Source organism: Lupinus angustifolius, chromosome LG19 (genome assembly GCF_001865875.1).
Source record: "Lupinus angustifolius cultivar Tanjil chromosome LG19, LupAngTanjil_v1.0, whole genome shotgun sequence".
Classification (NCBI taxonomy): domain Eukaryota; kingdom Viridiplantae; phylum Streptophyta; class Magnoliopsida; order Fabales; family Fabaceae; genus Lupinus; species Lupinus angustifolius.
Window position 1 is genome coordinate 17,874,625 of NC_032027.1, and position 24,488 is coordinate 17,899,112.

A 24,488-nucleotide genomic window follows, 5' to 3' on the forward strand; every position below is an offset into this window, starting at 1 on the left:
AATAATTATACACCATTACTATATTATCTACCATTTATTTATATTGATATTTTAAGAAAAGTAAAAAATAATTAAACATGAATAATATATGATGTAATAACAATTGGGGAATGTTAATCCATGCTTAAGAGTTAAGAATACCCGTTGAGGTTTAGTACAAATTTGATTTAGAAAATGGTAAATTAAATATTCTAAAAATAGTGGACTTTACTTTTTAATTTAAGCTATATTTTACTATTTTCATTGACAAGTATGGTGTTAAGTGTTAACCCATTATTTTTACTTATATGTATTATTATTATTATTATTATATGAGTGTTAGTAAATCCAAATATAATTGATGTGTAATTGTTGTGCAATCTTTAGCACATATAATTAGTCTCATTCGTTTCCAAAAACAATAGAAATAAAAAATTCCTCAGTTATAAAGGATCCATGTGTTTGGTTTAGTTTTCATGAAAAAGACATGTATAAAGACGTATATATATATATAGATAGAGTTAATAAAATTTTCAAACACATTAACAATTATTTTTATTTAAAATTTAGTCATAAATAATAATATAAAAACCATAAAATGTATTTATATCTAAAAGAGTAAATATAACCTATTATATATATATATATATATATATATATATATATATGTCTTTAATCTTTACACAATAGCTTTTTGCTCACAAAAGCACCACACAGAAAAGTTAGAATGTCTAATCAATTGTGATTAATTAAATAAAGGAATTCTAAGGCAAATAAGATGAGACAAAACAATCTCAACTTAAATTTATGGTTAAGAAAAATTGATTCTGAATGTGAAAGCAAGATTGCATACCATGAGAAAAATTGATTCTGAATTTATAGTTTTAAGATACCATAAATAATAAGAAAAATATGCCAAATTTGTAATTTTAATTTTATTTACTCACTAGTACAAATTGATTGTAAATAATTAATTATTAATTTAACCTATCAAAATGGTTTGAGTTAAAAAATATTACTGAAGACTACACATTTATATCATGGAAATGTTTCATAAATTTTATTTTATCCATTCAAAAATTTGATTTCATATAAGCGATATTTGTTGAGAGGAGACAATCACATACCTTAAAATGTATTAATTCCTTACTCATAGTATTAAAGAAATATCTTTAATATTACAAGAAAAGCCTATTGAAATGAATGTTACCTTAAAGGTTATATTTTCAAATAATCATGAAGTTGTTACTTTGATCATGACTTCAATAACCCTTATCCTAATTTAGTATGAGTTAATGGACCAAAGATAAAAGGACCTAAATTTTAAAAAAGTTAATGAAGTATTTACTAAACAATTATTACGGGTTATTGAGTATTTTTTCATGGGTGACTCATAACAACTAGAACACCAATATTGTTTATAATAATATAAAAACAACACAAAAACTATATTTCTTAAATACTCACTACAACTGTATTCCAAAAATATATATAATATAATATCAACTAATTAATTTATACAACTGGCGATAAACTTCATATTTTGTCTCATATTTTTACAATATTTTTATTAGTTATTAAATTCAATCCTTTTATAGGATTACTTTTGAAGTTTTATGACTATGAATTAATTGAAAAGATAAAACCATTAATTAATTTAATTAAAAAAGAAAAAAGGGTCCAGTCTAAATAATAAATACGTTTTTTTAAATTTATAATTAATTATTAACAAATATAATAACATTAGGGCTAGAAACCAGCCGAACCGAGTTGAACTAGAGTCCAGCTCGATAAGGATTGGTTTAGCAAGAATCTTCATTCGAATTCGATACGAGTTATTTTTTTAGCTCGAGTTCGGCTCGATTAAAGTTCGCGAACTGTTCGGGTGACTTCGAATTATTCATTTGAACAACTTAAATAATTAATTAAATTTTGAAAAATACTCCAAAATGTAATATATATAAATATAATCTTGTTTGTATATATAATAATAATAAATATAAAAAATAATGTTTGAGTCATGATAAACATAAAAATTAATTTTTAGTTAGCTCATGAATTTAACGAGTCGAACTATATCTAACTCAAGTTCGAATCCTTCATTAGCTCAATTTCCAGCTCAAATTCGACTCGTTTGGTTCATGAACCAAGTTTATCGAGCTTAATAATGAATCGAATTTTGAACAAATACTGAGTTGGTTTGATTCATTGTCAGCCCTAAACAACACTAACAATATTACTCATCCTTAATTAGCTTGATATTGTCTAAAAAGATATTATAAAACATAGATAGTAGATTATTATTATAAGTGCAGTACACAGTCACTATATCATTCATTTTTTTAAGAGTCAATAATAATTAAATATAAATGATATAATGATAGTTATCTATTATTATCTTGAAGAGAAAAGATTCTGATAGAAGATTCTTATTTATTCCCTCCCCTTTTGGCTTTATTCTCTTTTCCACCTTTGCTTCTCCTCAAAGTTTAGTAACCTAAAAGTTAGCCCTAATAAAATTAATTATTAGTCCAAAAATAAATAAACAAATAATAATAATTGATTAAAGAAATAAGAATTAAAGGGAAAATTATAGAGGGTGGAGTAACATAGTATAACAGACACAGTGTGTAGTTACATAAGAGAGAGAGAGAGAAAGGAAAGTGAATTGTAGTGAGAGAAACTCAATATTCAATGAAATTCAACAATTCTCTTTCTTCCACATGAGAATTTGAAGAGAGAAAGAGAAAGAGAAATTCTTTATGCTTTTGAAAAATGGGGAAATTTAAACAACAACAGCAAAATCTGCAACATAGTCATGACCCTGAAGCTCCAGATTCTTCAGGAATTGTGTGCAATGGATGTTCTATGTTTCTTCAAACATTCAGTTTCAAGTGTTTCTTCATTCTCTTCATCAGTTTCTCTGCTTTGTTCTCTTCACTTTTTTTGATTCTTCCAAAACACACTGTCAAATTCAGCTTTGATGCTAAAGATGAAATTACACAAAGTGGTTAGTTATTCTTCCCTTCACCACCCCTTTTAAAAAAAATTGCATTTTTTCATTCTTTTTTATGGTTTTGCTTCATGCTTTTATAAATTGGGAATTTTTCAATTTTACATTTTGGTTATTTAATTTTGATGTTCTTGTGATTCTATGTACAACAATAACAACAATCAAACTTTTATTTCATTAGTAGCCATGATGTACTTGTGATTCAATGTAAGGATAAAAAAAATGTATTTTTTAGCTTTTTGGGCATAACTTGTGTGAACTAAAATGATTTGATCGTACACACATTAAGGTATGAATAGCTGTGTCCCGAAAAGTGTACCAATCCATACGTTACTATTTGTAATTGGTCAGAAAATATATTTAATTTTTAATATAAATATATTTGTTCGACCAATCATAAGCAATGATACACTTTGTGCCATAACATATATCTCATATTAAGAGGAACTGCAAGAGTGCCAAAATGATTTGAGAATTGAACAAGTTCAGCAAGTGATTCTACACATAGAATCTGATAAGCATAACCATTAACCAGTGTTGCATTTTTTTTATTGGATGTGCCTCTAATGTTATGGATTTGACCTTGGTAGTGTGCTAATTTGATATGCATAACCAATGAATTGTGGTGAATATGTATAACTTGTAGTGGCCTGATAATTACACGTGTTGTTTGTAATTATTAAAAAATATATATTTATTAAAGATATGTATGTAAAAGGTGTATATGTGTAAACATTTGCTAGATGTTACGTGGAACTGAAAAAATGATTTAATAAAGCTTTTAATTATGAGTAATAAATTAACTTATTGTTTCACCTTAACAAGTGCTAGTAGATTCATTAGCAAGCACATACTTAGAAGATAAATTATACTTGTTCAATATGAGCAGTTTGTTCTTTAAAAATTGTGACTATTTTTTAAGAAGGAAATTTCTTTTGGTACAAAATGACTTGTTAATATAGCTACTAATGTGAGTTATTTCAGCATATAGAACAACAACCAATAATTTATCGCACTAGGTGGGTCAACTACATGGATCGAACGGTGCCATAATACTTTATTATAAATTATGTTTATTGACAAATCATTGATCTCTAAGTCTTTTTTTATCATTTCGTATATGTTTTTCTTGGTCTCTCTCTTCCTTTAGGAATTGAACTAGCTTCAATTTGATCTAACTCTCCCGATGGAGGCTTATACCGGTCTACGCCATACATGTCTAAGTCACCTAAGGCACAACTCTACCATCTTTTCTACAATATGAACTACTCAAACATTCTCCCTAATACATTAATTTGTAATCCTATCTTATCTAGTTTGTCTATGCAAGTCTTATAGTCATATGGTAAAACTTCCCCTTAAGCTTGAGTGATACCTTTTTATCACAAATGGCACCTGAACCACTCTGCCATTCCATCCATCTCGCTTGAATCATATAGTCCACATCTCCGTCAATTTCCCCATCGTCTTATATGATTGACCCAAGATACCTAAATCAAGTAGTATTTATTTAACTTGACCAGGACACTAGGTTGTATCAGGCTATCAGCTGTAAAATAACCTAGCAGTGCTTTTTCACCAAAGATCTCTCCCTGGAATATTGTGTGTTCCATAAATTTGAACTTTGAAGGAAAATATATTTCACTAAAGTCCTAGACCCATGCATTGATGACTTAGCATTGTGGACATTAGTGAATTATATTAGGCTGCAATTTTGTACTGTTGTTCATATTTCTGGTTTTGTCCAAATAAATGTGGATTTGTGCAACTGTTACTCATATCCTTTGTTCATTGGAAATATTTTCAGCTACTGTTCAAGCATCCTTCAGACTGGAAAAACCAGTTTCACAGCTTATTCCATACATTGAAAGATTAGAATATGATATATCCGACGAAATAGGTCTGCCGCATACAAAGGTTTGAACCATGTTTTTGCTTGTGTTTTTCCCCAAGATTGTTTATGCATTGACAGGGGCTTATATAAGCTATGTACTCTTAACAGGTGGCTGTCCTATCCTTGCATCAAAGTGTTGCACCTAATTGGACAGATGTGGTCGTCGGTGTTCTCTCCGATCCAGCGAATGTTTCAATAAATCCAGTGTCCTTGAGTGTGCTGAGGTCGTCATTAATTGAGTTATACCTTCGGCAATCCAACCTGATCTTGACAACATCAATATTTGGGAATGCATCTATGTTTGAGATCTTGAAGATTCCTGGGGGGATAACTATAATACCAGTGCAGTCTGCTTCTATTTGGCAGATACCACAGGTTCTGTTTAGTTTTACTCTTGATAATTCGATATCCGAAGTACTGGATAATTACACTGCTTTCAAGGATGGATTGAAGGTTGGGTTGCATCTAAAGTTTGATGAGGTATGGCCTCATAGCCTGTTTCACTTGTTATTTTGTTTGTTGCAATTTTTGCTTTAGAAGTGCCACTTCACTCAAACCCCGAAAGTTTTTATGTATTTGTAGTTTCTCGCAGACTTAGATTGAGTCTAATACAACGAACTTTTCTTGTCAGTTTTTTATTTTATGTGCACAATTTACTGCAATATTCATGGAAGGAGAAAGCTAATCTTCTAATTTTTAATTTAGAAATCAAAGACCGCAGAACTTTAGCCCATAAGAAAGATTCATTATGTAATTTACTTTGGTGATAAATGATGTTCTACATGTGTGCCTGTTTGAGTAAGTGGAAACTAATATATTTTTCGTAGAGCAAAGTTTAAACGCATAGACTTTATTAATGTCCAAATTTATGCAATTTTCTTGTTTTGTATGATCAAACTAGCATAACCTTAATAATTATAATGATGATTTGAGTTGTTTAATACATTGAGAACTTGAACTTTCATGATAATATACAAAATTCAATCCACCTTATCCTAGAACACACTTGATCCATTCAATCATTACCGAAGTTAGATTTGAGTCAACTCCTTGATTGCTAATAAGCTTCTACCGAACTGTTTGCACTGATATCTAACGCCGTATGACTTTATTGTGCAGAGTGTGTATGTGCTATTAACACATGGAGATGGTTCAACATTAATTCCTTCCATAACAGTGCAGGCTTCAGTCATGTCAGGCTTTGGGGGTCTCTTGCCCCGAAGATTGAAACAGTTAGCCAAAACAATAAGACGCTCTTCTACAAAAAATCTTGGACTTAACAACTCAGTGTTTGGCAAAGTCAAAGATATCAGGTTATCTTCTTTGCTAAATGATAGAAGACATGCTACCTCACCTTCTCCTTCGCCTGCTCCATCTCCACAGTTCAGTGATCACTCCGGACCATCGGCTTCACCTTATCGTGCTCCTTCTTACTCTCCAATACCCCCAGCAACTGCTAAGCAACCCCCTTGTTTTGACTGTGAAGTATCCTCACCTGCACCTTCTATTGTGATTGCGCATCCTCCAAAACCTTGTCCATACAGTGGTTTCGTACATCCCTCGAGCCCTTCACCAAAATCTTATTCACCACCTGTTGCTGCTCCCACCTCACATTCTTCCGGTCACACAAGAGTGGAAGCCCCCGATCCGTCACAAGTAGCTGATTTGTCTCGCGTCTCCAGGCTTCGCCAGGTGAAGGAGTATCTAAGAAATTGATGTCCGAGCTACTTGCTCCATCCTCTTTATGTAAGTTCACCTGGCCTTATAGACCTTCTTAAAGTCTTTACTTTTTAAGATCTACTAATCCATACTGTAGAATTGTTACTCAGTGTCTTTATGCATTGATCAGTGAGACTAGAGTTGTTTTGGTTATGATACACTTTCTGGTTTCAAAGTAATCGATCATGACCGAGAGTGAACTTCATCACCTCAAAATGAATATGGATATCTAATAAGAATATATTGACAATGAATTCATTGGTTATAAGATGGTGACAGCAGAAGTGAGGCCTCTGCTTGAGACCGAATAGTATGGCATCGTACTAGGTATTAGTGAGTTTCTTTCCACTTTCCGGGCAAAAAATTGATTTTTCCCTCCAAAAGCTACTGTGGCCCGAACATCATTTTTCCACCGCAAAACCAAACACACACCATTTCTTTGAATGCTGACTGTAACACAAAGTTCTTTTGCCTTACATGCCTATTAATTACTTCTAAACTAGTTGTTAATGGCAAGAGTAGTTGCTAATAGTCTTTTAAGGCATTAGTTGCTTCAACAAATTCTTTTATTAACACGATAAGTTCATCGAATTGTGGTGCAGCTTCTGCAGGCGATGATTTCCATCACAGGGAAATCTTGCTGCTAGGACTATGCATGCTATTAATCTCTCTTGTTTTTCTCCATGATGTCACATTTTGATGATACTGATATGTCTCCTAATGTAGGATCTTCAAGCCATGCAAGGAGACAACAGATTAATGATGTTCTGTGAAAGTTTTGCTCAGAAAGAAAAAAAGGAAGAATCTTCCATCAAAAAGTTAATAGGTCGTAGTTTTACTTCAATCGTCGAACCGCCATGTAAAGTTCCGGTGGATAACTGGTCAATGCCAGAAAGAAAGTTGGCAGGCCTCTATCTAGTAAGGTATTACATGAAGAAACATGAACATGACCCCAAAGGGGTCACAACTAACAAAACAACATGTTCCAAACAAATATTTGTGTTCAGATGTCAAAAGAACCATGACTTGTATTCCTTGTAAGTGTATGATATTATGTAAAGAATTATGGGTTCTTTCAGCATCTGGGTTTGTAAAAACATATGCAGTTATTAATATCAATCCAACAAATGAGATGAATTAGTCACACTTCTTTTTATCTGTATATATACTCCTCATTCCTCAAGTTTTCTCTCTCACTTTATATATTATTAGAATATATCAGGTAATGCACATATTTAAATTTTTTTTGATAAATTGTCTTCAATAATTCTTCAATAACTATTGTTTTTCAGCTAATGTTATAGGGTTGAAGATTAGGTCATTCAGTGTTGATTTGTATTACTTTTGTTTATGAGTTAATGGTGGTTAACAAATCAATAGTGAATGGTTTGCTAACGGTATAAAAAATTCTTACACTGTCAATGTATATATATTAAAACATTTTTATTATATATCACTTGAATTCTTACTTTTAATTATGAGAATCACACATACATCACTTGAATTAACCCTCCTTAAAGGAGAAAACTTAAACAAAAAGTCCATAAACTTTTTAGGTAATTATAATCATAGTATATGAAAATAAGTGGGACAATGGGGATTATATATTCTAACTCCATAATAGTGTGTCACTAGATGCGCTAGGAGTTGCGATTTGTCAAAGAAATATTTAATAATTAAAATTTAAGTTAAATATTATTTTTTTAATCAATTATAACTCATAGCATATGGAGTGAGATATAATATGGATAGATACAATGATGGAGTTTCATAGACAATTTTAACAAATAAGCTGTAAAATAAAATCAGTTTAAAATAAACAAATTAAAAGCAGATAAATTTGAAACGTATTAATGATAAAAAAGTTTAAACCTTTAAGTAAATGTAATGAAATAAAATAAATTTATTTTGACAGAGGTTTTTTACTAAATTGAAGTTCAAACCTTTAATATCAAACTGATAAAAAAATCATAATTATTTGAAATATCATCAATGGTTAAACAATTCAACTTTTAAGTCCTACAATAAGTCATTCAGTTGTGTACATGATTGGTGTACCATATAACTAAAATCAAAGCAGGACGAAACATGACAAATCTATAACAAAATATTATAAAATTCCAAACAGATTTTGCACCTTGTGATTATAATCATGGAAGATAGGTAGAGAAAAAAAATCAAAATAAGAAGGTAATATGTTTATTAAAATATTGTACGGTGTTGAAGCACTTCAAGCTAGTTCATCATGTCTTCAAGACTTAGCTAGGTCTAATGTGAACTATTCTTTAAAATTGATTTTGACTGAATGATTAGGTGGCTTAAAAGCTATGGAAATATTTAAGCACAAATAGATCGAATATGTCAAAAGTGAAAATAAATGACAAAAATCCAAAAGCAAATCTTGCTCTATAGTGGTTTACCTTTGGATTAGCCTTGAAAAGTGTTTATGAAAGGGATAAGTTTTCCCAATGACATGTCTCTTTTGTTTTGTATTGATATTCCCGTAACTTTATGAATTAATAGATTACATGTCTATTTTGAAGACATTGTATTTTTTTCACCTGCAAGTAAATGAGAACTTTTGAGAACCAATTTTATTTTTAACTTCTTTAACTATAACGAATCTCAAGCATTCCTTACTAAAGTTATCTTTTTGTCCATTCCCAAATTCAACTTTTCTAGAAGTAATCATAGGCTATTTGAGGATACCTCGCCTTTAAATATAGTTCCAAATCACTTGTTAAATCTACCTAAAACTACTTAGTATAGGAAGAAATTAAATGGGATTCTATACTTTAACAATAGTCTCATATTTACTCTCTATCTCGTTTCTCACCCATCTTGTTTCAATTCCATTCCTCACATTAAGACCCAACAACAACAACATCAACAACAACAACATCAACAACAACATCAACAACAACATGGTATCTATCTTGTTCTTCTACTTCATTATCTGTTCTGGATTACCCATATTTATCTGGCCCTATATTTTGATCCACATATTCTCCAACAACATCCAATTTGTTCACATCGTTATTCCACTTCTCTCAAACATATTTCAATATATACAGATATGCATCTTTTTCATTAGAAGCTTGACCCCATATATCTATGAAATCATCCATTTTGTTGATAACTTCATCAACTCGGTGTACCAAATTTGCCACTTCCTTGAATTTATTACTATTTTCCATATCAACCTTCCCCAAATCAGACATCTTTCTAGCTTTGTTGACGCTGTTGAAAAGCTCATTAGCGCCCTCAACTATTTTATCGTACTTATCCTTCACATACTTGGATTCATAGACATAACATTGCCTGTTATAGTTACCAACTTCATGCAGTCCTACTCAGCCTTTCTGGGTTTGGGTATCATGGTGTATTATCACTTCTTCACAGCTTATTCTCACGAGGTGTATGGCTTTACCTTCAACATAGTTTTCTACTTAACTATTCTCTTTTGCTTCCTTATCTTTCCGAAACAACCCATGCATTATTGGTAGTAATGCATAAGAACTATTTCGAGATTTAGTGATATATGTGTATTTTTTGAACTAGGGATATGATTGTTGAGTTTCTTATATTATTACAATATTTATTTTGTAATCAGTGTAGAATAGTTTTATGTGATTTATTGATGACAGTTAGAGGAACCCTGTGTCTCATGTTGATTATATCTACACTCAGATGCTTGTGTCCCTTGTGTCCCTTGTGTCCCATTCTCCAAAAGTTCTCTTCTATTCTTCCTTATAATAAAAAATGTGGAAGTGTGTATTATATTTTATTGTTAAAGTTGGACCTATTCTGTTGCCAAGTACATAATAAAATAATGGAATGGAATTAATGATGAAAATTATTAATCTAAAGACAAAAAATGGGTAAAAATATCAAACACGGAAGAGTTTAAATGAATATATTTAGTGGTCGGTGAAAGTAGAGACCTCATTGGAAAATAGCTTAATTAATTTTTAATATCGTATTTATCATTTTAATTACAATGAAATTATATTCATATTATTAAAAACAAAATAAATGAAGAATCATGCTGTTGACTTTCCATCTCTACTTAATATATAAAAATAATCCAAATATTAATTAAAATATATTTTATCATCTCAAATAAATCAATGCTTCTTCTATATTCCTTACCAATTCCCATGATATCATCCTTTTCAAACGAAAAAAAGAAACCGTAATAAAGAATTTTGAATTCTTTAAATTTAAACCAGAAGTTAACCCTTAACATTTTTATATTAATGATACACCATATATAAACTATTAACTAGTTGTCTCAAATTTTTTTATATGAAAACTTTGAAGGCATCAAAAAATTGGAGAAAAAAGAAACTATAATATGAAAACTAAATATTTTTTCAATAATATTGATCACAAAAAAAAGGATTTGAGACAAATTAAAAGTGAAAGTTAATTCACAAGTTGTTTTGTAAATTTTTAAGAGACAAAACACATATAGTATAAAATTACTTCTTTAGTATATTCCTAATGATACAAAAATTTGTAAACAAATAATCAATACAAATTTAATATATTGAATAGATGGCTACAAGCAGTTAAAGCAAAAGTTGTTGTTCTAAACTCTAAAGCATAAAGGTAATGATGGAAAACACAAAATAACCACATATCATGGTGTAATTTATTTTGCCCTCAATATCTTTTTATTTATACCAAAAAACCATATAATATTATTTTCTTATTTTATCCTTATTATCTTCTTATTTTAAAAGTGTATTTAAAAAATTGAATATTAGACTAATTGAATAAATTCAACCGTAAATTTAGCGAAAAAAATTATATTTGAATTTATGAAATACAAACTATACATTACAAACGATAGGAAAGCGGGTTGACAGGCACGACAGTGCATGTCAACACGCTAGTAAATATAAAGCCAAAACTTGAAATAACTTCTCTCATGATATAATTTTCATTTCCTATATTGCTCTTAATATTATTTAATTTTTACAAAAAAAAAACTATATAATCATAATCAACTACCACTAATACATTAATTAATCACATATCTCACCTTAAATTAAACATTATCATTAATACAAAAAATATAATATAAAGTACACCGAACACAACAAATACATTTTAATTTAAAAAATGAAATATATATGTAGTATCACACAATATTCGCCGACAGGCGCTAAGTGCTTGTACACACCAATGTGTATATATATATATATATATATATATATGGAATACTTAATTCATATTTCAGAAAATAAATTAGAAGTTGTATTATATAGGTGGGAATTAAACTTATTTCAAAGAAACTAACCAAAGCAGTAGATTTGTGTGAATCAATAGGACTCAGATCACTTGTCCCGCACCTTGTCCCAATTTCCTGTCTCGACCAATTGAAAAGTGACATATACGTAAAATAAAAATTCATAAAAATAAAAATAAATAATTTTACATTATTAGGTGTAATGTTATTGGTTAAAGACAAAGGAACATGTGTTTTTTGAGACAGAAGATCTCAGTCTGAATCAATATACAGAGTGATATTTTTATTCTCTTATCTCTTTCATTTGTTTAACTTATTGTTTATTTAATTTTTAACTATAATGTTTTATAAGTTTGAAAAGGTTGCAAAGAGATTGCTTTCTTAGGATTGTGGACCATATTCCAAGAGTTGTCAAGAAAATTACCAATAATGGAGCAGCACATCATTAGAGTGAGGAACATATCATTAACTTGATTAGGAATATACTTTCACAAATATCATTTATTTCAAATGGTATCTCATTTCATATTTCAAGTCAATTGTTATATTGTTTTTTGTTTTTAAAAAAGTTATTTTATTCATGTGACAATAAATGAGCATATAAGATACATCTTATGTTAATAAAGTTTTTATGGAGATGGGAGAATTGCATGGCCATAATTTATGTGTCTCAATTTTACGAAATGTATTAAAATCAATTTATAAAAATAAACATATTAATAAAATAAAACATAAAAACGAATAATATAATTAAAACTATTTTAAAAAAATGAACTCCTTATAATTGTGAGTGGTAGGCGGCAATGTTAATACATAACTGCTCTCCCATCCACGAGACATGAATATTAAAATGCACTATTAAAAAAGATTTAAACTAATGAAAGAATAATATACATACATATATATTAATTTTAAAACATAAATGATTTAAGGATTACTATAAAATGTCCTAAGAGCATTCTTTATAAATAGTAAATACAAAAGGGGAAGTTAGTATTCTAAAACTAAATTTAATATATATATATATATATATCATATTTTAATGCAAAAATACCTTTTTACATCTTTAAATAATCCAAGGAGTACATTTATTATCATTCCTGATAATTCAAAGACCATATTTAAGAAGTTTGTATATGAAGTTTAATCCATGGTACAAATATAATAATTTGACCTTTTCTTTTTCTATTTAAGAAGAAATCAAGTTAAAAAACAAAATATTTAGTAACACTTTGTGTGTAATAGTGAATAAGAAAGAATAATTATTCAGCAAAAATAAGAAATAAATAACCTTTATAAGAAACGGACAAAAACACAAGTTAAAGTCAAATGTTACAAACCAAATTAATTGTTGAAGTCACTAACTTCATTAATTTGTAACATATAAAGTTAGATTTGATTGTTCAAAGTTTGTCTTTCTAACGTGTACAATGATCTATTGTCCCAAACTGTGTCCTAAATCATATTCCAGATCAATCATATTATATCAATCAGTTAAAAAAATTAAATATTCATAATTTTATTAATTTTGATTCATTATGATTGGTCAGGGACAGGGTTGGAGACATAATTGAGGACCGCAAATCCCCATCTTTCTAATGTCCAAACAACTTGCATGCTCTCTAAGACTCTGGATGGCATTAACTTTGCTAACTTTACGCCTGAAATAATTCTCTCATTTTATAATATTTATTAATTAGTTACATAAAATGATTATTCTCATTTAAAGCATGAAGTCAAAAAAACATTCGTGATCATAATAAAATAACACAACTTTTTCCAATCCATCCATATCATATTATTTACTATTGTGAACCAATACATTTAATTAGTATATAATTCAAAAGGAATCTCACCTTTATACAATATCTAAAATTCAAAAGGAATCTCACCATTTACAACAACACATTTATTATACCTTCAAAAAACAATCTTAAAGAGAAAAATCATATTACAGAATAATCAATCATCATTTTAGTCTACATTATGGCAAATATTATTACAGTAATTATCAATGAATGAAGATCATTTATCTCAATTGTATATTAATCCAATTAAAAATTGACATTTAATTAAAAAGAATTTTTTGAAATATAAACTAATATTTTATATTACTTGTTAGAAATTTCAAGACTATAAGTCATAACAATGGAATTTCAAGTCTTACAAAAAAAATTGAGCAAACACTACATCAAGTGAAGTGGTTATAAACAATGAAATGAGAAAAATAAATAATACACAATTTATTGTCCATCCTTATATTCCTTACAGAATAAGTGACAATCTTCCTGCCACTTTTGAAGCTAACAAAACAAAAGAATTTAGTATATAACAAAAAAAAGAAAAAAGTTGGATATATAGAGGTTAAGTTTGGGATATGAAAATTACACATGTTTAATTATTTAAATGTTTTAACTTAATATAGTAGTATATGTTGAATATTAATACTTTTTTTATTTGACATTAAAAAGTGGAAAAAGGATGAGATAACCAGCATAAACATTAAGAAATGTAAAAGATGCAAACCACAAATTAAATATAGGTACCCAATACTAACTGATATAAATAAATGATGCTTAGAGCAATTTCCTAACTGATATTTAAATTATATTGATTTCCACAAGTTTTAGTAAAATTATCTAAATCACATCAATCTTTTTTAAATTTATATAAATCACCTCTACTTTTTAAACTTACATAAGTCACACCTAATTATTACACAAATCACTCTTAATTATATACATACATTACATTGATCACCCCTATAAGAGAGATAAATGTATTTTCTTATACAAAAAAATGGTGACAAATATAATTAATTTAAACAAAACATAGTATATTGTGAAGATAAATCAAAATAGTATAAGATTCCATTTCTATCCATTATTTTGGTTAGTTACAATATAATAGAAGAATAGTTTAAATATCTCATAAGAATTATTGATGCACTTTATCAAGAACTAAAAATAATGAATAGACATTAACTCTTATAATATTTGGACTTATTTTCATAAAATGTCATATTTTCTCTGACTTAATTATGTTCGTCACCATTTTTTGTTTAAAAAATTATATTTACATATTTTATAGAGTGGTTAGTGTAAAATATATATATATATATATATATATATATATATATATATTAAGACTCATTTTACAAGAACATTCTTGTGATTACTCTTTCATGTTTATCATTATGGGGAATGTAACACTTTAGCCATAATATGTGACCTCATCTCATGAATCACATTGAATGTGTCAACCTCTAAGCTTAAATATATTATGCAATATTTTATTCATCCTAAAGAGAGTCGTTATTATTTCACTTGTGTGACACCATATAAAAATGAATTTGACATTTGCTAATAGAGATGCTCTTAGAGTGGAGGGTGGAAGAAATAAAGTGATTGGGGATTCAACTTTCAACCATTACAAACAAAAAATTAACCTGGACCAGATGAAATTAGGCATTAAGAAATCTAAGTCAATGTTTCTACTCAAAACTAGGAAATTACTTAACAGGTTCAATGATATAGATAGAGTGATAAACATGATACAATTGTCATGTATTTCCTAGTTTTGGTCACAAGTAGTTCCTTTTCAATATTTGTAGAAAAGAAAACTTCAATTCATTTACCTACTATACATGTATTACTTTATAACAAATAGATTTTAATTCTTTGCCTCGTTTTCTTTAGATGGTCAGTGAGGATTTAAGCATATGAGCAGATATAAGATATAAGGTAGTAGATTCTCATAATTTAAATACTATATTGAGTTTGTTATACTACTTAATATGAGATTCCTAATAGTTAATTGAATCACACTCATGAGATGACACCTCCCGTACAAGATATCAATGGAAAACAAGATAGTTAATTAAATACAGTTAGAAAAGTTTGAATGAAAATTCATGTATGGAGAAAGAAAAAACATGGATAGATTTTTCATAAAATCAATATGAAAACACTAAACATTGGTTGATTTTTTGGTTGAACTATATGTACTTTTCATAAGAGATGAAGACAAACTTATTCGAGCCGAATAAAACCATTTTGAGCAACAAAGTTTTCATTAGTAAATAATTAACGCAACTACATTTCAAGTGTTAATTTCAATAACACATTTTATATACTTCTGAACAAATACTAGATAGAATAGACATGTTTACATGATTTCATCTCAAGTTTCCTAAATAAAAAATTTGGAAATAAAATCCTTTTGCATAATATGCAATTGAATATAAGTTGGTCTTCTATAAGTTTTTCAAACTAAGATTGTAGAAAGGCCCCAATAGTCATAATTATCATGAAACAAACATAAAAATGAATGCATACATTTTTTTTGTTTAGAAAGGTTTGTTATTTCATACTTGATAGTTAGAGTTAGATACAAATCAAACATGACTCGATCCGTCTCATGTTTATTCACTCATAATATTTATATGTGTATCCATTTAAATTTATATAAAACAATATCATTTTTTGATTGAAATTATTATTGATTCTCTATTTTCATCATATATACATGATTAATTAATAATAATATACATATAATATATATATATATATATATATATATATATATATATATTAAGACTCATTTTACAAGAACATTCTTGTGATTACTCTTTCATGTTTATCATTATGGGGAATGTAACACTTTAGCCATAATATGTGACCTCATCTCATGAATCACATTGAATGTGTCAACCTCTAAGCTTAAATATATTATGCAATATTTTATTCATCCTAAAGAGAGTCGTTATTATTTCACTTGTGTGACACCATATAAAAATGAATTTGACATTTGCTAATAGAGATGCTCTTAGAGTGGAGGGTGGAAGAAATAAAGTGATTGGGGATTCAACTTTCAACCATTACAAACAAAAAATTAACCTGGACCAGATGAAATTAGGCATTAAGAAATCTAAGTCAATGTTTCTACTCAAAACTAGGAAATTACTTAACAGGTTCAATGATATAGATAGAGTGATAAACATGATACAATTGTCATGTATTTCCTAGTTTTGGTCACAAGTAGTTCCTTTTCAATATTTGTAGAAAAGAAAACTTCAATTCATTTACCTACTATACATGTATTACTTTATAACAAATAGATTTTAATTCTTTGCCTCGTTTTCTTTAGATGGTCAGTGAGGATTTAAGCATATGAGCAGATATAAGATATAAGGTAGTAGATTCTCATAATTTAAATACTATATTGAGTTTGTTATACTACTTAATATGAGATTCCTAATAGTTAATTGAATCACACTCATGAGATGACACCTCCCGTACAAGATATCAATGGAAAACAAGATAGTTAATTAAATACAGTTAGAAAAGTTTGAATGAAAATTCATGTATGGAGAAAGAAAAAACATGGATAGATTTTTCATAAAATCAATATGAAAACACTAAACATTGGTTGATTTTTTGGTTGAACTATATGTACTTTTCATAAGAGATGAAGACAAACTTATTCGAGCCGAATAAAACCATTTTGAGCAACAAAGTTTTCATTAGTAAATAATTAACGCAACTACATTTCAAGTGTTAATTTCAATAACACATTTTATATACTTCTGAACAAATACTAGATAGAATAGACATGTTTACATGATTTCATCTCAAGTTTCCTAAATAAAAAATTTGGAAATAAAATCCTTTTGCATAATATGCAATTGAATATAAGTTGGTCTTCTATAAGTTTTTCAAACTAAGATTGTAGAAAGGCCCCAATAGTCATAATTATCATGAAACAAACATAAAAATGAATGCATACATTTTTTTTGTTTAGAAAGGTTTGTTATTTCATACTTGATAGTTAGAGTTAGATACAAATCAAACATGACTCGATCCGTCTCATGTTTATTCACTCATAATATTTATATGTGTATCCATTTAAATTTATATAAAACAATATCATTTTTTGATTGAAATTATTATTGATTCTCTATTTTCATCATATATACATGATTAATTAATAATAATATACATATATCATTTCATATGTCAAATTACATATTCATAATAATAAATAATATTAAGAAAACTTTATCTAAAATAAATATACATTATATTTAATCGGGTATAAATCAAATTCAAATTTAAAGACTAACCCAATCGATATTTAGTATCAAGCTATATACTTATATAGCTAAAAGAAGTAGACGGCATAGATTGATAGATGAGGATTGAGGAATCCTATCCACGTGGGTTTCAGAAGTGAACGTTTGTTTGGGAAATAGGAATCTGTTTGAACGGTCAAAATAAATTTGAAATACCACAAAATAAGAAGCGGCAAAATTTAATTTTGAGTCCAATTTTTTGGCAACAAATATTACAAAATTTCGAAAATACCCTTCTCCTCAAATTCAAACATTTCTCATTCTTATTTTATATATAGAGAGAGATTCGAGAGAGAAACCATAGCTCAGTTCAGATCTTCATTCTGTAAGCTCCTTTTCTCTTTCTTCATTTTATTCAATCTAATTTCATATATTTGATTTCAATAATTTCTGAAATTTGTAATTAGATGCTTAAATCTTACATGGGTTCTTGTAATACTTGTTTTGCATACTAAATTTTCCACCTTTTTCATCTGGGTATTGCTCTAATTGCTTATACTTGCGGTTACATTTTCTTTTTAGTTCCTTTCTTCAAGTTAAGCTGAGTAATTGGTAATTCCTTCTTTTGGGTCTTTTGATTTTCAATGTAATTTGTTTTTTTAAGTCAAAGAGGGAATCTTTTCAACTAATTGTAAATGCTTCAATTAATTCTGGTTTAGGTGAAGTTGTGTTGTTTAATTTGTACCTCTTAATTCGTTTGTTTAACTTACTTTATTCTTTTCCTGTCAAAGATGGGAATTGTATTGATAAGAAAATTGTTAAATTAAATTTGGGAGTTAAGATGCTTTGAATCTGTGTTCTTCATCATTTCCAATTATATTGTTTCTTCATATTGATAATGTGGACCAACAATGTATTGATCTAGTGATCTAAGGACCCACTAGATTCTCAGGATGATTAAATGTCAATGGTTCGATTTCTGGGAGGTACAACAATGTATTGAGGGTTACCTTTGGTAGTATAAAAAATAATATTGATAATGTGGAAATATGTTTTTGAATATGTGAGCATATTATTGATTTGATTCTTGATTATTGTCCTTGGCAGCAATGGAATATGTTCCTGAAGCAATACTGCAGTTCATTTTGTCGCACATCAACGATGCGCACCACGTTGCAGCTTGCAATTGTGTTTCTAAGGGGTGGAAGGACTCGATGGCTCATATCAAAAGTCTCTATTTTCCTCGCAACTCATTCGATAACCCTCTCGGTGGCGAATCTCCGGATGAGATTGTGAAAAGAATGGTATCCAAAGTTGTGAGATTGGAAGAGCTTGTTGTGTATAGCCCTTTCTCTCCTTCTGGCCTTGCATCGTGGCTATCGATCACCGGCCATTCTCTTACTCAGCTCGAACTTCGAATGGACAACCTTGTTGATCATCAAGCCTCCCATGAAAGCCCGTCTAAGTTGGATTGCATTGGCATTGCAAGGAATTTGAAATCTCTAAAGCTGTGGGGTGTCTTAATTGTACATTCCCCGAAATGGGATATTTTCCAAAATCTTCGGACCCTAGAAATAACTGGTGCAAGATTGGAGGATCCTGTATTGATTGCAGTGCTTCAATCATGTCCATATCTGACGAGGTTGTTACTGCTTGCATGCGAAGGGATTAGAGCAATTTCGGTCGACCTGCCATGTTTAGAGGAGTGTAAGCTTGATTTCTATGGTCTTGGAAATGCTTCACTTTCTATGAACTGCCCAAAAATTGAATCCCTTGAGGTACAAGGCTGTAGTTGGATAAGTGTCCCTCAAACCAAGCATTTGAGGAATCTCTCAATATCCAATAGTGCAGGTAATTAACTATGTGATGTGATTCTCTTGGTGCCATTTTTATATTTCTTGATCATAAATAATGTATCTTTTGGCTTTGTTAATTTACCTTTCTTTCGTTCCGTATTAATCTCTTTCAGGGAGAGTATACAAGATTGAATTCGGAGACCTCACGGCTTTGGAGTTCTTGGCTATGAGGGGTGTTCAATGGTGTTGGGGTGCAATATGCAACATGTTGAAATTGGCAAGTGAGGTGAAGCATCTCTTTATGAAGGTCGAATTCACCGGCGACTACGAGGCTCTTCAACCCTTTCCGGAGATAGATTTTGCTGAGTTTTTCAATAGTCATCCCAAGTTGCACAAGTTTGATGTTCATGGTGCCATGTTTGCAGCACTATGCCAAAGGAACAGTCTAAAACATGTATATATAAATTCATTCTAATCGTCATTTCGTGTGTTCTTCGACATCTTTACTGATCATTGTATTCGTTCATTTTATAGGTTGATCCAGGTTTTGTGATTCCATGTTTGGAGGAGGTTGTGATCACAGTAAGATCACCATTAAATGCTGAACAAAAAATCAGTATTCTTGAATCATTGTTGAAGTATGGAAAAACTCTAAGGACTATGGTCATAAAGATTACACAGATGAAGAGTTGCCACAGCAGTGCTGATGATTTTTTTGAAGAGATTTGTAGGTTGAGATACATGAACCATGAGAGAATTAGAATTGAGTAAATCTCATAAGAGGTTATTATTTCTTCATGCAATTATGATATAAGGTTATTTCATGTTGATTTCCAATTTCAATTGGATTGTGGGATTCATTGACTCTCAATTTTTGAGGGAGCTCATTATCTTGTTAACTTTGTATTTTTCTTGTTTTAAACATGATTGGAAAATTGATTATCTTTATTTAGCTAGTTCAGATATTGAATGGTTTAATAATATTGCTTTTCTTGTATTAAGCATATTGTTCTTGTTCATAAATCAATTAGTCCTCATGGAGTCCAAATTTTTATATATTTTTGTTGAAGTAAATAGATCCCTTCCATTAACGGATAGAGATTTACTTACTTCACGAGTAAGTTAAAAAAAAACTTATTTACATCTTAATCATTTATTTTATGAAAATCTAATGGTTGACGCGATTTGAATTAGTAAGTGTATTAATGTGAATGGCTATTTAGCAAAGAACAAATAGTTAATGCATTATAATGAAAATCTGTTGATAAGAAAAGTTGGAAAATCTAAGTGGTATAAAAAAATTTCCCTAGTCATGTAACTAAAGCTCATAAAAATGCTGAAGTCATAAACATTTTTTGAAGTTGAACTAACACTAGCAGCATCTAAATAAGCTTCTTCTTCTGGAAATATCGCTTCAAATGCCACAATTGTAAAGCTGAAACAGCAATGCAGATTGCCAAGGACATAATGCTGAACAATGCCACTCTTGTATTTGTTGCTTCACTCACACTCCTCATCTCTGCTTCCCTGAGTCAATACAATAACAAAAAATCATTGGCAAGAAAGTTAGAACATGTTCCTTTGGGATCATTTATCAGCAAAATCAAATTTCTTATTAAGAAAATCATTTACAAGATATTAACATATTTTGGGTAAGATTTTCTCAATAATCAAAATCTCAAAACAATCATGTTTCATTATGTTATATGCCATTTTCTTCAACATCAAAAAAATTAGTGATTTTGTTGAAAAATAATCTCGAACTCCAAAATTTCATATTATTTTAAAAAGGGTAGCTTCTGTTTTACACAAAAGTCTATAAAAAGTAATCAGTTTTTTAAACAACCCAAAAATAACTTTTTTTAGCATAAACATAAGACCCTTTTATCTTGAGTAATAGAGAGAAAGAATAACCATTACCTGCCCTTCAGATAGATCAAATTCTCATGAATAGCCTCCACTGCACCTTCTAGCTTTCTCAACTCCAGTTCTACTCCCTATGCATCAATCAATCACATGTAGAAACTGCTTATGTATAAAGCTAAATGAAGAGTGAATGTGAAGTCAACAAAATGGAGCATCACAAAGCAAAGGTAGTCTTCTTTGCTTGCAATTGCAAAAAGGTGGTTTTTGTGCTCGCCAAGCAAAGGGTGTGTCCTTATTAAGAGCATTGTTCAAGAAATCAAAACAAAGCAAGTTTCCATTGGAACACTAAATATACTATATATCACTTCCCAATGTATTAAATATACCATTTTTCAAGAGAAATTTGCTTTTTCGATTCATTTATCAGTATCGTTAGCATCCTCTTATGCCCCACCTAGTGAGATAAAGGCTGGTTGTTGTTGTTACTTGTTAGCATCCTCGTAGAGCAAAAACCAAAAAAATACCTCACGCAAACTACAAACCTTGATATTCTCACACCCGTATGCAAATGGCACTTCGACTCACTCTTTGATAGGTCTTTGAGTAAATGTCAGTCCAAGAGAGGTATATATCTCAAAAGTTCTACAAATACATAGGAACATTGAGAAATTACATCTATCACTGAAATTTTACCTCGATCTTCTCTTTTCTAGCAACTGAGTCCCAATCCTTTGCTGCAATTCCGGTTTTCCAATCAAGGTTCACACTAACGTCTCCACCTCCTTTATTATGATCCACCCAAAAGCATGCTAGGTAGTTCCCACTCTCTTGAGCTGTAAATGCAAAATTTCCGATCGTAGCGTTCTCCTTATGATGAAGATTGTTTCCAAATGGTGATGTCACCTAAAGAAGAAAAAAACCACTAAAACATGAAGATAAAATTTACAAGAAATAGACCCTTTTAACAAATTGATGTCTCAAGAATGTTGTTTAAACCCTAGAAAAAGGTGTGCCTCTGTTCAGCAAAATTGACTGAAAGATCAGAGGTTGAAAGCTTGTACGTGATTGAATTGGAAGTATATGGTAAATTAACTGATCAACCAGTGTAAAGTGATGAAAATGGACCCCAGACTTATAAGACATAAGTCACTTCTGAATCTTATGTAACCAAAACCTATCATCAAAACATCTCTACAAACAAATTACCAAATGGGCTAAATGACAGCATGCGAGAAAAAAACGGCCAGTTTTGGATAAGATTGACATATAATCGAATTAATTCGAGCATAACATTTATTTCTAAACATTGTACACCAAAGTTGCAGAAATTTTAGCAAAGCAGAATACACACGACAAAGAGATTATAATAGCAGCCATCAAGATTTAAAACATTATAACACCATGGGCAAAATAAGCATGCATTCAGGTTAAGATAGCCGAATAAATCGGTTCATCAGAATAAGATGTACAAATAAAATTCAGTATTGAGCATGTTCCAAATTGCAGTCCGCAACCACAATATTGTAATTTTGGCAATGTAACCGCAATTACGACTGCTGTTGAGAAATTAATACACAAAGGGATAGTTTTACAGTAAAAAATACTGATCATAGCCCACAACATGTACATGATCTACCTAGTACCCAATTTAATTTAATCAGTTTTGGAATCAAATGCAGTCCCTTTCCATAATTGGTAATAGAAAATATCTTACAAAATTTGCCTCTCACTTTTCTTCAGTAATATAATAAAATTGCTTCAATCCTATTCCAATTCACCCAGCCAAACATAGTAAACAATTTAATCTTTAAAATCAGCAAAAACACGTAAAAATAAGAATTAAATAGGTCCTCTTAAGAAACCAAACAAATAAAAATAAAATAAAATAAAAGGTAACAAAAATGTGACACTAATTGATCGAATCATGAGAATTGAAGAAAGACCCATGAAAGAAAAGAGAAAAGGGTAATGGAATTGAATATAAAAAAAGGACCTTGACGGAAATAGTGGGATTAATAGATTGATCAGGAGCAATAACAACGTAATCAGCCAAAACGACGACGTTGCTTTGAATCTCTTCAGAAACGCATTTGGTACCAGAGGATGGTAAAGTGAGCCATATAGCATGAGTAATAGAGAAGAAAAAGAGTGGAAATAAGATTAAGTGAATCAATAAACATATTTTCTTCTCCATAATAATAATAACTTGTTTACTTTCTCTCTCTGTTTCTCTTTCTCTGTTGAACAATGTTAAATGTGATGATTCTCTTTTTCTTTCTATTCTCTTTGGAAGATGTAAAATGAAGGATTAGAGTAACCACACACGTAAGAGTATGAGTTTTTTAGAGTCTCAATCTCTCATACTGCCACCTCTCTGTGTTCCGTTTTTCTCTCCATTTTCTATTTTTAGCTTTTTTATCATTATTTATCTATTTTATTTTCGTTGAGTTTTGCTATTTTTTGTGTGCAAATATATAAGAAAATAATTTATTTTGAGTATTCATATCATAAACCTAACATTTTCATATGATGGTTATCTTTGATGTATTTTATTCTATCAAGAGATAGCATTTGGATTAGAATTTATGACCTTAATGATTTATAGTGGTAAATTTCATTGAATCACTATTACTAGCTATGTTAATAGATTAACTTGCTTTTGTTTTGGGTCATGATCTTGAATAAGGAGATTTTCGTGTTTTTGTAGTTATTTTTAAGGTAAAAATATCATTCAAAAAATAAAATAAAAGATAAAAATGTCTTTTGTAGACTTCCTTCAATTTATCAAGGATTAACTTTTCCAAAAATTATAAAAACAATTCCTCTTTGTATTTCTTTTTTGTTTATTTTAAATGTGTAGGGATAGTTTATTAAAATCGATAATTTTATAT

General features: G+C 29.5%; 3 protein-coding genes across 5 annotated transcripts; 2 read left to right on the plus strand and 1 right to left on the minus strand.

Moving 5' to 3' along the window:
- LOC109333581 lies at positions 2,592-7,762 on the plus strand. Of its 3 annotated transcripts, XM_019569089.1 has the most exons (7): positions 2,592-2,989; positions 4,800-4,909; positions 4,995-5,366; positions 6,006-6,332; positions 6,384-6,545; positions 6,611-6,632; positions 7,332-7,762. In XM_019569089.1, coding segments are annotated over exons 1-7 (1,230 nt in total). In that variant the 5' UTR covers positions 2,592-2,754; the 3' UTR covers positions 7,334-7,762. The 3 variants fall into 3 exon arrangements, with proteins under 3 accessions (XP_019424634.1, XP_019424633.1, XP_019424632.1); XM_019569088.1 differs by having other exon boundaries at positions 6,384-6,632; XM_019569087.1 differs by having other exon boundaries at positions 6,006-6,632.
- On the plus strand, positions 19,011-20,690 carry LOC109333654 (F-box protein At1g10780). Its single transcript, XM_019569185.1, has 3 exons — positions 19,011-19,786; positions 19,905-20,185; positions 20,266-20,690. Exons 1-3 carry the CDS (start codon positions 19,045-19,047, stop codon positions 20,500-20,502), a joined length of 1,260 nt encoding a protein of 419 aa, XP_019424730.1. The 5' UTR covers positions 19,011-19,044; the 3' UTR covers positions 20,503-20,690.
- LOC109333702 (transmembrane emp24 domain-containing protein p24delta3-like) lies at positions 20,950-23,991 on the minus strand. The gene is made up of 4 exons (XM_019569254.1): positions 23,591-23,991; positions 22,291-22,500; positions 21,652-21,728; positions 20,950-21,258 (listed from the first exon to the last, which is right to left on the minus strand). Exons 1-4 carry the CDS (start codon positions 23,789-23,791, stop codon positions 21,114-21,116), a joined length of 633 nt encoding a protein of 210 aa, XP_019424799.1. The 5' UTR covers positions 23,792-23,991; the 3' UTR covers positions 20,950-21,113.